The 16,740-nt window shown below is 39.4% G+C and overlaps 1 protein-coding gene across 1 annotated transcript in view; it reads right to left on the bottom strand.

Moving 5' to 3' along the window:
- Positions 1–8,189: 8,189 nt before the first annotated feature.
- Positions 8,190–16,740, bottom strand: part of LOC134540927 (cytochrome P450 4C1-like) — a 126,486-nt gene continuing 117,935 nt past the window's right edge. Inside the window, exon 13 of the mRNA XM_063384004.1 lies at positions 8,190–8,492. Within this exon, the coding sequence (XP_063240074.1) occupies positions 8,317–8,492 (176 nt within the window). The 3' untranslated portion in view covers positions 8,190–8,316. The remainder of the gene's footprint in view (positions 8,493–16,740) is intronic.

Here is a 16,740-nt window from a genome sequence, read left to right as displayed (position 1 = left end):
TTAAATTTTTTATAAGTCTAGAGAAATCGTTTTAAAATAATATTCTGAAGTAGAGGCCTATTAAGCGTTAACACAAATAAATTATGGATAGTAAAAGAAATGTAAGGTTATTAAATTAGTTCTTAAAATAACGACTCTCTTAAACAATTAACGTTATTGAGTTAAAATAAGATAGGATGGCTGGTCGCTACAGCAGTATCAAATATAATTACGAAACACAAATCATAAATTTTGTACGTATTTTTGGCATTGTTTTCTTGATAATCCAATACACGATCAAACTCCATTCGATAATCCGTTTGAAGTGTACAAAACTATGTTGCTAAAAATTTTTTCTCAATTCCATTAGCCTACAACACAAACTCTAGATGCTTTACTTACATATAACAAATGGTTGAAGTAATATCTTGTAACGTGTAATGAAACCATTGAACTATCAAGTATATATTTTAAATTTGCATGATTATAAAGCCCTGCAGTAAATAATAAAATTTACATATAGAAAAAAAATGAAATATGTTGATTTCAAACTTTTGCCAAAAGATAGACCCGTAAGTCTGCTAAGTATGTTTTTATTAGAGCAATTTTTAAACTAAAATAATACTATTTAACTGTGAATTGCACATAACGAAAACTTAAAAAAATATCTCACTGTGAATTGACTAACTTTCTGTGTTGTATGGGATGATTATGCATTTTCTATAAGACTTCGACTAGCCGTAGTCATTAATTCATTTTATTACACGTAATATTTCAGCGAACAAACATTATTATTGATCATTGGACTGTGAATTCATTTTTCCGTTTCACAAATGACCAATAAAGCGGAGTTTTATAAATTAAACGAAATAACATATACATTTTAAAAAATTATTTTAATTACGCAGTTTAAAAACACGAAGAGTTATTTGGTGTTCACTACTATTAAGGATAAACCAATCGTATTGTTCCCAGTTTTAAAAACATGCAATCAAAACAACCCATCAAGTTTTAGGCATTACTAGCTAATTTAAATGGCCGTTATTTCCATCATAACTATATTTTTTAATTCAGTTGAAGTAATTTTTTTTTAGATTGCGCTTCAAATAATTTAGGCTATTTTTATATCATAGTTCAACTTTGTGTTTCAATTGGAGATAAGCTCATTTTTTACTATTCTACAATTAATAATGCATTAAATTTATTTCTCACATATGTTCTTTGTTAAATGTACGTACTGTGTGGAAATGCCATAGTTAGTAAAAGAAAGTTTATAAAAATGTAGTATTTAAACTAACTAATATAAATCACTCGTGGTAAAGATGGTTAGGTATTCATCTCCATCTAACGGGTAAAGTGAGAACTATGTAGGGACTGCATGAAAGACCGCCACAAACACACAACCGAATGTTAACAATTCAATATCCTCACAAATTAGAAACGTCATAACGTAGAAAATCATAACTTATAACTATCACAACTTTGAAACACACAACTTAGAACTGTCATAACTTAGAAACACGTAACTTAGAAACACGCAACGCAGAACCACACAACTTAGAAACGTCATAACGTAGAAAGTCACAACTTAGAACTATCACAACTTAGAAACACACAACTAATAACTGTCATAACTTAGAAACACGTTACTTAGAAACACGCAACGCAGATCCACACAACTTGGAAACGTCATAACGTAGAAAGTCACAACTTAGAACTATCACAACTTAGAAACACACAACTTAGAACTGTCATAACTTAGAAACACGTTACTTATAAACACGCAACGCAGAACCACACAACTGAGAAACGTCATAACTTAGAACTATCTCAACTTAGAAACACACAACTTAGAACTGTCATAACTTAGAAACACGTAACTTAGAAACACGCAACGCAGAACCACACAACTTAGAAACGTCGTAACGTAGAAAGTCATAACTTAGAACTGTCATAACTTAGAAACACGTAACTTAGAAACACGCAACGCAGAACCACACAACTTAGAAACGTCGTAACGTAGAAAGTCATAACTTAGAACTGTCATAACTTAGAAAATTCTACGTTATGTGTTTCTAAGTTATGACAGCACCCTTGTTGGCACTACCGGCGATGCAGCAGCAAATCGACGAGTCGGGGCGTTACACACACTTCTAAAGCTGCACATCGGTGGCAGGAGGGGAAGAGGAGTAGTTACCCTCGGAACCTCGCGCCGTGCATGAAAGGTCCCGGCGCGTCGGCTGATGGAGAGAAATCTGAACGCGAGAATCGGTGAGTGACTGGAGCAACAGTCAGCTTCGGGGGCTGCGCAATCGCGCGGGGCACTGGCTGTCTGCGGGAGTAAACTGACAGAATCCCGCGCGGTTGCCTGCCTTAACAAACCTCTTTCCCACAGCGGAACTCTACACTATTCACGATTATATGCCTCCTCGGTGACTGGCCGGGCACATACCTGTTGGGGGGTCACTGTGCTGTCGCGCGCGACCTTGGAGCTCAACACTACACTCACACAACGAGATTAACTAGGCCACTTTTGACGCAATACTTTACAAGCCTCTAAATACAGACATCTCGATACTTCCATACATCAGTTAGCCACCTAACTGAGGGGGAAAGGCTAACCTTTACCCCTCCTGACATATACACTAAATAAATTAAATCCAAGCACCATACTAAACCGAGAGCCACCATTAATCTTCAAATCGCACATTTCGCGCCCTGCCGTCGTTTCTAATGGGTGTCACAATCTTGAATTGACTTCCCTCATAGCGAGTTATGGGAACATAATAGGTCCTGGTATCGCTGTCACACGCTCCCGGCCAAGCATATGAAGAAACGGCGGGTCAGTCTTCAGTCTGCTGGTGGCCACCGTGGGGGAAGGACCTGTTGCCATATTTTTTTTAACCTCACCGGGTTGGAACCGAGGACTCCGAGTTCCATTGTGTAAGTAAACATTTTTAAAATATATTTTTTTAAATTTTTGTTAATTTTTTACATAATTTTATTGATTAATTTTTTTTTATAAATTTTAAAAATTTTCCCGATTTCTAACAAAAATTGCGGATTTCCGAAATGGCGGCCGTTACGGAAATTGCAACAGTTACGTGATAATTCAAAATGGCGGATCCAAGATGGTGGATCCAAGATGGCCACCAAGGTCACGGTCAAAGTGCAAGGTCAATGTCATCTAAGATGGCCGACATGATGTAACAATCCAAGATGGCCGTTAGCTTCTCACCCTAAACCCTGACGCAGGTCGTTCTATTATACACTGCTATTAATAATAACTTATTTATTACATGATGAGATAATTATAGAAAATAATTCATTGCACGATTATTCTAACAGGGATACACACTATTATGTGTTTGTATACATGTATAAACAATTTTTATTACAGATAAAATACCAAAGTTTTAATGCTATCAAACATAAAACTTATTGTGGCATGAATTATTTCTTAAAGTGGCTCTGCAGTTCAATCTTTATTACTTACAAGCTCTTACCTTATTATGGGTTCTTTTAAATTAATTTTTTGTATACATATCCATTGTTATTTATATCTAGTATAACATGAAGAACTGAAAAAAACACGAATACTATTGAAGTGAGTCACTATATTTCAGCTACATATCTACCATACTGGACAACATGGGTGCAGGCACGAAACAAATTCCCAAAGTATATGAGATGTGTCAAGGCAGTATAACATTGTGTGTGAAAACCTTCGTGACTGCTCTATCATTCTATAATCACAGAAACAAGTCATTTAAGATGCGGTAAAATCATAAGTATTTTTAAAGGACATGTTACATTTCAATCACTATGCACGTGCGATAAGGACGATAAAAGAGTCGTTTCACAGCAAATGCTCTTTTTCAGCGTTGAAAGATTACTTTTGTTAATTTTAAATATTTTATTTTGTATGCACAGCAAGCTACTGCGATGATGGATGTTACAATTGGTCATCAAACCACCTTTATTGAATTCAGGAAACTTTCATAGATTACAAGAAATATAGAATATTAATTAAATTAGTGAAATTTAAAAATCTGGTGTAATTTTAATTTTTTTATACTTATTAGGTATTTAATTAAAAGGAAATAAAGCACAGATAAAAATATTCTTGGTTTTACATTAAAGATTTTAAAATTGACAGGATCTGAAACTAATATTTAATTTAAGTATACAAATTTCTGCTATAAATTTAAAAATATATAGATATTGCCGTCACAAAACAACAGCGTAACACTGATGAGATTTATAAAAAAAAATTTGAGGATTCATTGCTAAAAATTATTTTGTCAAACATTGCACTGTCAAAATGGTTATGACAATAGAAAACATATTTCGTGTATTACACTATCAATTTTGCTGAAAGTTAAATAGGGAAATATGAGCAATGACTTCAGATGAATTAAGAAACAAATTAGGTTTTTATTTCTTAAAATAGAATAAAAAAATTATGAAAAACTACTTTCTTGTATTAAAAATGCAGTTAGTTTTATATAAAAAATATATCATTGCGTATTTCTAAGAATAAAAGTTATTATTTTTGTTTTAAAAAAAACAGGTACCTACAGAAGATATTTGTGATATTACACGAAAGACCAAAACAATGGTTAAAAAAACTTATTTATTTATAATAAAATTTACACACTTGAATTAACAATCACTACAATATCACCATTCATTATGAGAGCGCTTGGGTTTTCCAGTGTGATAATCAAATATATTTACATTTTTCACCCAAATTAATACATAAATTTCATACTTATTTAAAAAGAAGTAAAATTATTTATTGACATTAATTGTAAAAAACAAAAATACATTTCAGTGGCATATTTATTACCGAATTACAGTTTAATTGAAGTTAAATGTTGAAAAATAATGTAAATATAAAATTAAACAATTAAAAATTATATTTATTTTTTAAATTAATTTTTTGGTTTTATTTGTAAATATATTTATTAATATACATAAAACGAATGCATTAAAACAATTATTAAAATACATATAACATACATTTTTTACTAAACACAAGCGTATCTAACTTGGCAACATTTGGAAATTTCAATAAAGGCAAATTCATTCAAAAAATTTGTGAACATTTTTTTAAAATTTTAAAAAACCATTATTTTTAATAAACCGATTGACAAAAAAAAAACAATATTTTTTTAATAATATCTTACATATATACAAAGGATATATAATGTACCAAAACCATAAATATAAATATCTGCACAAACAGCGTCACATGTTAGTTAAAAAATATATATATATATTAATATTTATACACACCTGCTAAAGTTTCAATTATTATATCAAATGGTTGAGAATTATTACAACAAACACTGAGAAAGTGAAAACAAATAAGGTAAAGGCACCTATTATGGGACCCCTTTTAAATAAAATTCATATATTTTTATTAAGTGAACATAAATTAACATTTAACGTATGATAAATTACTTGATATGTTTAACTATAAAATGCAATACATACATATTGTTTAAAAATAATAAATTTATGTCCTCTGCAAAAAACGGATGACACTGCACTTTTCCAAAGGAAAAAAAAGGGTTCCTAATATGGGACACATTATTTCTTTATCCTCTTTTGGCAATGAGGACACACAAAGTGACTGTCAGTGGCACCACAATGTTCATGAGCCCAACGACAGCAGACAGTACACTGTATCCACTGTTCGCCATGTTTGTCATCTGAAAATATGCATCCACAGAAGAGGCATTCAGCATAGTTGTCTTCTTCACCAGAGCTATCTGATAAGATGTCGAAATCATCATCCGACTCGTCGCTGCTGGATTGTTCCATTAATCTTCTTGTACAACATCGTGATCTTGACTTTTGTGTGTTGGCAGAAGGTTTTTGTCAGGGTTTTATGACATTTCCCTGCAGCTTCTTTTTTTTATTTTTTGCTGTTGTAGCTCTTTCCAAACTCTTCAGGAGATCGGATTTGTAAGGCGATGAGGTTATTACAGATGCTTTGCCACATCTTCGGCTTTATAAATTTGCTGAAAGACTAGGAATTGGCTTAATGTCTTTAGGAGAGATAGGTGTGATGTCCATTGTTTGAGCAGGACTAGCATCAGAAGGCCCTGTGCCAAAAAAATGTGGGTGATCCATAGGCAGAACAGGGTGAGAATTAGATGGTCCTGCACCAGTTTATGTGTCATTCGAAGTGGCGATGATAGTTGCACTGGTATGAACATATCTATCAGGAATTTCGTGACAACTGTGAATTACAAAGTCACAATCACGAAACCCATCACTGTTGAATGGGTAAAATCCTGTTTAGCGGAATGCATTGACTGCTATTTCCATTGTTGCAGCTCGTTGATATGCTGCACTGAACAACTTTGCAACCAAGAGTGGTGTTACAATACGGTAAGGGTTGTTTCTTAAAGAAGCCTGTATTTCTGAGGCATAATAGGTTTTCAGTGGTTTCATGAAGCCTACATCCAGTGGCTGAATTTTGTGTGAACTGTGAGGAGGGATACAAAAGATTGATACGTGGTTCTCTCTAGCCAATCGTATCACATCAACATTTCTGGTGTGTGAGTAGTGGCCATCGAGAATAAGAACAGGGTCTTCAAGTGGTGGCTTTGTATATTCAAAAAATGATCAAACCACTTTGTGAACAAATCCCCCTGAATCCATCCAGAAGGGTGGCATCCCCAAATATAACCAGCTGGTGCCCCATCCATGAGTTCTATTTTCATATTATTCCTTGGCCACACTATCAATGGAGGGACAAAAGAACCAACTGCATTCATGCAAGTAACGACTGTTATGAGTGACCCTCTCTCAGCTGATGTCAGTGCAGCTACTTCTCGTTTTCCTTTCAGGGATATTACCTTCTCAGCTCTGTGCTGTACCACAGTTACCCCAGTCTCGTCAACATTGTACAACCTGTGAGGACGGCCTTTAATTTTGTCAAATTCAGTTACATAGAGCTCAAAAAATGTTTTCACATTTTCAGGACTGAAACCTTTTACTCTGGCGTGAAAAATGCCTTGGGGAACTCTTAATGACAACTGTGGATGACGCTTTAAGAAAGACCCCATTCACTTCTTACCAGCTGATTTATTTTTTCTGAGAATGGGTGTTTGATACCATTAGCAATGGCTAGTTGGAAGGCCATCCTTTTAATATCACATTTCCTCAACCCATAAAACCTTTTATCCATCTCAATGCAGTACGGTACGAGTTCATTTTCTAGTTTACAACTTAATGTAGGCCTTCTTCCTAATGGCACATTTACCAAATCATCAGTACGCAATTCAGTATTTTTCATATACCTTTCCGCTGTGCTTTTTGGTACCCCAAAATGTTTCGCTGCTGACTTGTAACCCATAGTACCTGTTTGTACAGCTTTGACAGCTAGGATCATCTGCTCCTTGTCCATTTCTTCCTTTTCGGATTTCGGCTAGGATCCCTCTAAAAGCAAAACATTAATATGAAAGGTAATAATAAAGTTAAATTCAATGTCATTTTAAGCAAAGAAAACTGTTAATCTATGCCTATGAATTAATATCCTAAGTCCAGCATTACTTATGAAATATGTCATTACAGTTTGTTAATAAAGAGAATTATATTGCTATACATTAGATATGAAGCAATTTAATTACATTATAACATAATAAATCATCATTCTGTTGTAACAAGGCGATAGTTAAATGATACTCTCATGTTTAAATGCATAACACTTTATTTAGCAGGAAGCTCTTAATATGAGACCCGGTTCCTAATATGAGATAGTATCCCATAAAAGGGTACTCTGTAGGTCTCATAATAGGAGCCATCAATACGCAACAAAAGTCTTTGTGTTGCAGATACAAAAAGTGCACGAAACACAATCTCACTAGCATGCACATAACCACTCATCTATATAGCAATCAGCATGTATGAATGTTATAACAAGTAACCTTACCTTGATTTATATGTAAGCCGTTTCTGTTATCTCGGTGGAAAACTCGATAGCTCGTAAAACACAAAATCGGTAACCACGCTTGTCTGCACATTCGCTCGCTAATGAAAACAATACACACGCAATAAAACGTTCCCTACACCGAGTTAGTGTATTGTCCGCTAGAGTTGAGGAGCTCCCGGCTGAGAAAGTGTAGGGTCTCATATTAGGAAAGGTCTCATAATAGGTGCTTTTACCTTACAAAAATGTAAAGGCAGTCATAAAAATGAAAACTATCACATGAAGGAAATGCCGCTGAATGTCCCGTAGCAGACAATGGTTAACGCCGAAGCGAGCTGGTCCGAGCAAAGAGCCGTGTGAGGACAAGAAGGCGTGCAGAAGGGGACGGACTACGAAGGCGAGACCCACACCCGGGGAGTGAGCGCCAACTTGACGCCAGCAGCGGGCCGCAGGATCATTTCTCCCGCGACCAAGTTCCCCTGCTCCGGCTCCACGGACCGCAGCTCGTAGCGCCGCAGCACCGACGACAACACCATCTTCTCCTCCAGCATCGCGAACTTTTGGCCTGCCGGCAAACATGCACGCACCCCTCATGTGCTGGCAACTGGCCTGCCGGCAAACAACACACACCCCTCATGTGCTAGCAACTGGCCTGCCGGCAAACACGCACGCACCCCTCATGTGCTAGCAACTGGCCTGCCGGCAAACAACACACACCCCTCATGTGCTAGCAACTGGCCTGCCGGCAAACAACACACACCCCTCATGTGCTAGCAACTGGCCTGCCGGCAAACAACACACACCCCTCATGTGCTAGCAACTGGCCTGCCGGCAAACAACACACAACCCTCATGTGCTAGCAACTGGCCTGCCGGCAAACAACACACAACCCTCATGTGCTAGCAACTGCCCTGCCGGTAAACATGCACACACCCCTCATGTGCCAGCAACTGTCCTGCCGGCAAACAACACACAACCCTCATGTGCTAGCAACTGGCCTGCCGGAAAACAACACACACCCTTCATGTGTTAGCAACTGGCCTGCCGGCAAACAACACACACCCTTCATGTGCTAGCAACTGGCCTGCCGGCAAACAACACACACCCCTCATGTGCTAGCAACTGGCCTGCCGGCAAACATGCACGCACCCCTCATGTGCTAGCAACTGGCCTGCCGGCAAACATGCACGCACCCCTCGTGTGCTAGCAACTGGCCTGCCGGCAAACACGCACGCACCCCTCATGTGCTAGCAACTGGCCTGCCGGCAAACAACACACACCCCTCATGTGCTAGCAACTGGCCTGCCGGCAAACAACACACAATTCTCATGTGCTAGCAACTGGCCTGCCGGCAAACAACACACACCCTTCATGTGTTAGCAACTGCCCTGCCGGCAAACAACACACAACCCTCATGTGCTAGCAACTGGCCTGCCGGCAAACAACACACACCCTTCATGTGTTAGCAACTGGCCTGCCGGCAAACAACACACACCCTTCATGTGCTAGCAACTGGCCTGCCGGCAAACAACACACACCCCTCATGTGCTAGCAACTGGCCTGCCGGCAAACATGCACGCACCCCTCATGTGCTAGCAACTGGCCTGCCGGCAAACATGCACGCACCCCTCGTGTGCTAGCAACTGGCCTGCCGGCAAACACGCACGCACCCCTCATGTGCTAGCAACTGGCCTGCCGGCAAACAACACACACCCCTCATGTGCTAGCAACTGGCCTGCCGGCAAACAACACACAATTCTCATGTGCTAGCAACTGGCCTGCCGGCAAACAACACACACCCTTCATGTGTTAGCAACTGGCCTGCCGGCAAACAACACACACCCTTCATGTGCTAGCAACTGGCCTGCCGGCAAACAACACACACCCTTCATGTGCTAGCAACTGGCCTGCCGGCAAACAACACACACCCCTCATGTGCTAGCAACTGGCCTGCCGGCAAACAACACACACCCCTCATGTGCTAGCAACTTGCCTGCCGGCAAACAACACACACCCCTCATGTGCTAGCAACTGGCCTGCCGGCAAACAACACACAACCCTCATGTGCTAGCAACTGGCCTGCCGGCAAACAACACACAACCCTCATGTGCTAGCAACTGCCCTGCCGGTAAACATGCACACACCCCTCATGTGCTAGCAACTGGCCTGCCGGCAAACAACACACAACCCTCATGTGCTAGCAACTGGCCTGCCGGCAAATAACACACACCCTTCATGTGTTAGCAACTGGCCTGCCGGCAAACAACACACACCCTTCATGTGCTAGCTACTGGCCTGCCGGCAAACGTACACACAACCCTCATGTGCTGACATCTTGGCTGCAGGCAAAAACGAATATTCTCATGTTCTATCATCAGGCCAGCTGGCATCCATTAAATACCCCTTACTTGTTAGCAACTAGACTGCAGGCAAACACATGTGTTATGTGCTATTAGCTGGAATGTCGGCAAACTTTCACATACTCTTCTATATTAATACATTACCTGCCGGAAATCTTACACATACCTCTAATGTGCTATCTGGCCTGAACGAGACATGCACATATGCTAACATTTAGAGGATATTTGCATAGTTGTGTCTGGTGAACTAAACAGTCGTTAATCGAATGTATGTGTAAAATTGTTTGAAATCTCACCTATACAGTTTCTTGTCCAGGGTTTGTGAAGGAGTGTTTTGTGGACTCGTTTAAAGATCCTGGGACAGGCATTTTCAGCACATAAATATAGGAGCATCTGGTAGGCCTATCTATGCATTTTATGGGCCGAAGCTGTAGGGTATGGATGATTTTTGGGTTCACCTGTGCAACTAATGAGGTCAGCACTGAATGGCATTCATGCAATTTATGTGATGGCAGGTTCACTTAGAAAGTTCCTGGGGCCAGCACTGCACAGCACAGTGTACATGTGTCAGACGGGATCTTTGAGACCAGCACTAAATGGTACGTATGCATTTATGTGTTTGATGAACTGACTTCTAAAGTTTCTGAGCCCAGTAGTGAAGGCCACATATGTCTTGGCGTGTCTGGCAGGATACCTTGTATACAGATACTGAAGCGGTTGCTTAAGGGTATATATGCTTATGGATTTATGAAATTTCTTAGGACTGTGCATAAGGGCACATTATTCTAAGTTGTGTTTGGATGTTCACATTGGTTACATATCTTTAAGCAGACACTTAATGGTATGTATGCACACGAGTATTTGGTAGAGTAACTTCTGAAGTTCCTTAGACCTGTGTAGAAAGGTTTATGTACACACTATTCACTGTCTGGCAGGCACACCTCTGTTTACAGATACTGAAGCAGGCACTTAAAGGCACGTTAGCATAAGGGTGTCTGGTTGAGTCACATATGAAATTCCTTAGACTTTTGTTGAAGCTCACATGCACTAGTGGTGCCCAGCAGGCTCACTTAGGTATACTGATCCTGAAGCTGGCACAGAAGGGCATGTATTCATAAGGGTGCCTGTTAGGAATACCGCAGAATTTACTTAGACCAGTGCTGAAGGGCACATTTGCTAAGTAGTGTTTGTGTAGGTAACATATGTAAACAGATACTAAAGCAGACATTGAAGAGCATAATAATGTTTCTTGGTACAAATCAAAATTTCTCTGTTTGGTACTGAAGGGCACATTAACTAAGTGGTTACTGGTGAATTAAAATATATAATAATTGGATTCAGCTCTGAAATGAATGAATGTGTATCTTTGACTGTCGGTCTAACTTAAGCAGTTAGTGAGGCTGACCATGAAGTAGGTATGTCTGACAGGCTGAACTATACAAAACTTGTTCAAATGGGCCGATGATGAAAGGTGTATTAACATATGAAGTTATTTGGGCCAATTCTTAACGCAACATGTAGGTTTGTCTGTTTGCTTTCATATTCAGTTCCTGGGGCCAGTGTTAAGTGGCACATATTTATAAATGGGTATGGTTGCCTAACTTATAAATTTGCGAAGGCTGTCAGGTCAACCTCAGTTGGCTAGGTTAGCCTCGCGGGGGACACAGCAGGGAAGACTCCAGGACCACAGGCTCAATTAATTTGTTCTGTATGTGCACAGAAATAAATAAGCAGAGAAAACATGCGCCGACTAGCTCATCACTTGGTTCTTACTACCAACAGAACTTATCAAAAGAATCATTAATGAAATAAAAAAGGTACTGATTTTATATAAAAAATACTTATATACTTCTGTTCAGGTCATTTTATTTTAAATAATATCATGCTCATAATTAACTTACAGTTATCAAATGAGTTTTATAATTAACTATAATCGTTCGTAAATATAACCAAGCTTGGGGGCCCCGCAAGAGAACATAAACATTAAAAAATTATAAACACATGGCAGGTTGCACCAGTGGTCATTAAAATAACAAGAGCAACATTTAAAATTTGTAAAATATTATCACTACGTTTTATTTAGTCATTTAAGTTAATTATAAAAACATAAGGGAAAATCCTTTCACTTGATGGAGTTAATATTTTTCGACGCGATGATAGATTTGCAGAAGTCCGAAAGGAAATTAACATTCATGCCAAAACATGCTTGAAGCCGAAAGAGAATTATTGAAGTAACTTTCCTGAAATAGTAGGCTGCATCCTGATGCCAATAGAGAAGGAGAAAGGCTCAGTTCTGTCCCATACTTAATGTACTAAACCAATCATTCCCCAGGTGTCTCACGCCACACAAGGACCGCTAAAATAAATTACAAAAAAATAATAAATGTAAGACATCGGTCAAAAAATACATAATATGATTCCGGGTGAATCAAGGAAGTAAACTCACCAAAGAGGCGGTAAGGGGTAAATAAATTCACCGCATAATCCAGCGGATTTAAGCAGTTACAAAGTATTGATATGTTCATATGATAGCTGACGACAAGAAAGAAGAAAGGACAAAGTAGGTCTTCTCTTTAAGAAGCTACACCATAGATAGTGACACAAGATGTCAAACTTGGTAAACAAAAAATTAAACAATACAGGTTTAGTACCAAAATGACCAATAATATATCTCAGCTAAAGTAATTGATAAAAAAATATAAGGTAATTAAATATTAGTTTTAAAAATGTTTATAGTTCATACTGATATTTATTAATTTATATACCGTATATATATAAATATATATTTTGAAGCACTTCAATATAGATTATAAATTAAGTTCACAATTTTCACAATTTACATTAATATATGATTAAATAAAAAATATTACATAACAAAGAAACTATTTTCAAGGCTTACACAGAAATGTACATATAATTATGCAAGCGTGTCTCATGAGATCAACCTATGCAGTTCCTTGGAAATTACTGAAGGTCACATATGGGAGAATGTCTAGCATTCTTAAAAATATAATTGTTGATATCTGCACTGAAAGTCATGTAGGGATAGAGGTATCTGGAGGCTAATCTATGCAGTTCCTAGGGCCCATGCAGATGAGCACATTATCGTACTTGTATCTTGTAGCCTTAGCTATGCAGGTAGTCTGGCCCACACTGAAGGTTATGCAAGATTTGGTTTGTATGGTGTGTTAATCTAAGCAGTTAATGTTACCCGTGCTGAAGGGCACGATTTCCTTTTGGTGTCTGTCAGGATCACTTGTGAATTTCTGGAGCCTACACTGAATGCCTCTTGTAAGGGGTATCAGGCGGGCTCACTTATGCGGAAAGTTATGCATAAGTAGGTGTATTTCACAGGCTCTCCTATACAGTTCCTGAAATCCGCGTTAAATTTCGCAAATAGTAAGCGTGTCTGTATGCTCACCAAAATAGTTCCTGGTGTATACAGTGAAATCAACTCATAAAGTAACATTTGCGGTTTCTGGGACTCACATTAAACATCATTAATGAAATGAGTGTCATGTGCACACACCTATAGAGTTGGTGAGGCCTTCTCTGAATGTCACATGTACGTGTTTATGACAGACTAATATATGCAGTTTATTGTGCCTGTGCTGAAAGTCAAATTTACATGTTGGTGTCTGGCAGGCTAACAAACAGAGTTTCTGTGGCTCGGGCTATAGGTCATATATTCGTAGGTACATTCTGCAGGCTCACCTATAAGGTTCCTGGGTACACACAGAAGTACACGAGTGCATAGTGGCGTGTATTGAGCATAAACATGTATATGTAGGGGTGTCTGGTAGTCTCATGCATGCAATTCCTTGGGTGTATACTGAAAGCCACTTATACGAATGTATATCTGGCAGGATCACCTATATCCAGTGGCCCGCCATTAAAGTCATATATGCACAGATGTGTTAAGCATGTTCACATAAATATATATTGATTGGGGTCCGTGCTAAAAACATTGTGTAGGGGTGTCTGGTGTGTTAACCCATACAGTTCTTGAGCTACCACTGACCGTCACACATACTAAGGGGTGGCTGGTAAGTGCAAATATGCATTTTATGGAGAACATGATGAAGGAATTTCTAATAATGTGTGTTAGGCAGACTAAAGAACTTAATTACTGGGACTGTGCTGAACATAATGCATACTTAGGTTTTTTTTTTTTTTTGGTAGGATCATGCTGAAATAAACTTAGGGTTTATGGCAGGCTCCCCTCATACCTTTGCAGAGATGTATTTATGCTTATAGCTATCTGCCAGGCTCACATATGCAGTCCGTGGGGCCTGGGCGGAATGAAGGTATGAATATATAGTGGTTTCTGGAAGGCTCATCTATACAGTCTCTGAGGACTGTGTGGCAGGTACGAAAATTTATAAGTGTCTAGCAGGTAAAACTATACAATTATAGGGACCACACTGAAATTAATATATGCTTAGGATTCCTAGCAGTCTAACTTATTCAGTCACTGAGGCCCAAGCTGAAATTAAAGGTATGCTAAGGGATATATGGAAGACACACATACACATTTAATGTGACCCACATGAAAGATAAAAATTCTAAGGGTTGCCTGGCAGGCTCACCTATATTGTAACTAGGGTCTACAAAGGAAATTATTTAGTCTAAATGATTTCTGGCAGGTGCTCCTATAGAGTTACATATGACCATGCTGATATGAATTTATGCTTTGCGTAAACTGGCGGCGTACTTATGCAGTCCCTAGAGCCCCTTCTGAAATGAATGTTTGTATATGGTTGCATGGCAGGATAATGTATACCAAACCTGAGGCCTACACTGAAATGAATGTATGCTAAGGGATATCTGGTACGCTAACTATACATTCCTGGGGCTCATGTGTAAGGCACATGTCCTAGGAATGTCTAGCAGGCTCACCTATAAAGTTACTGTGGCTTGTTCACAAGAACACACAGTCTAGGGATTCTACTGACTCACCTCTACAGTTCCTAGGGCCCTGTCTAAAGGAAAATAGCAAAAGTGTATCTGGCAGGCTCACCTATACTAAGTCTAGGGGCCAGCACTTCAAGAGACGCAGCTTAGGGGTATCTTGCCGGCTCACCTATACAGTAACTGGGGCCTGGGCTGAAAATCATGTGACCAATGGGTGTTTGACAGGATCACAAATACAGTTCCTGGGGCCCTTGCTGAAAGGCACATAGCCTAGGGTTGTCTGTCAGGCTCACCTAAACCATGCCTAGGGCATGCTAATAAGCACGTAGTAAAGGAGTGTTTAGCAGGTTAACCTATAAAGATCCTAGGGCTTAATTTAAAGGCATGTAATCAAGAAGTCTCTGCAGGCTCACATATACAGTTCCTGGGACTCAAATAAAAGGCACATTACATAGAGGAGTCTGACAGGCTTATGTATAAAGTACCTGTGGATCATTACAAAAGGCATGTAGCGTAGGGGTGTCCGACAGGCTCACCCATACAGTTCCGAGAGCCTGTGCTGAAAGGCACATAATCTATGGGTGAATGGCAGGTTCACGTACACAGTTACTGGGGTATGTGCGACGGCACGTATTCTAGGGGTTTCTGGCAGGCTCATTATAAAAATCCTGGTGGCCGCGCTAAAAAGAGGAGTGGGCATCACCCTGCCGCGAAGGTGATTGTCCCTTGAGGTGTCGGAGCTGTTGCCGGCTCTAGTATCTAAGACATGATCCAACAGGTTCACAGAATGCCTCTCCACAACAAGTGGCAATCCTCTTCCTCCATGTGGACACTGCTGTTGGATGCTAATCATGGTGACTATGTAGGAATAGGTAGCCTCTTTTCATAGCCGCAGTGTATCCTCAATTGCATGTATGAGACCAAAATTGTTAATTGACAGGTTCTTCTATACAGTTCCTGGGTCCCATGCTGAAAGGCACTTAGTCTATGAATGTCTAGTAGGCTCTCATAGATAGTTAATTAAGGACCATTTGGTGGGATACATTTCCTAAGAGTGTCTGCTAGGCTCACCTATACGATTCCTGTGTCCAGCACTGATAGACACATAAACATATGGGTGTCTGACAGACTCACTTATTCAGTCCCTCATACCTGTGCTGAAAGGCATGTAGTCTAGGGTATCTCGTAGGGTCACCTATAAAATTTTGGGGCCCATGCTAAAAGGCACACAGTGCAAGGCAAGGGTGTCTGGCCTGCTCACCTTTACACTTCCTTGGGGCTTACACATAAAATCAGTTATCCTAGAGGTGTCTGGCAGGCTCAACTATACAATCACTAGAGTTGGCCCTTAAGTGCATGAATCCAATTGGTGTCTGGCAGGCTCACCTAAATAGTTCCCGGAGTTACATTGTCCTGGATACTCAGCTGATAGGTACATTGATAAAGTGTGTCTGGTAGACAAACCTATACAGTTCCGGGAGCCAATGCTCAAAGGCATGTAGCCTAAGGGTGTCCAGCATGTTCACCTATATAGTTCCT

This window comes from Bacillus rossius, chromosome 17 (genome assembly GCF_032445375.1).
Source record: "Bacillus rossius redtenbacheri isolate Brsri chromosome 17, Brsri_v3, whole genome shotgun sequence".
Taxonomy (NCBI): Eukaryota; Metazoa; Arthropoda; class Insecta; order Phasmatodea; family Bacillidae; genus Bacillus; species Bacillus rossius.
The sequence above is the reverse complement of the archived record's forward strand: the minus strand, read 5'-3'. Positions and strand labels throughout refer to the sequence as shown.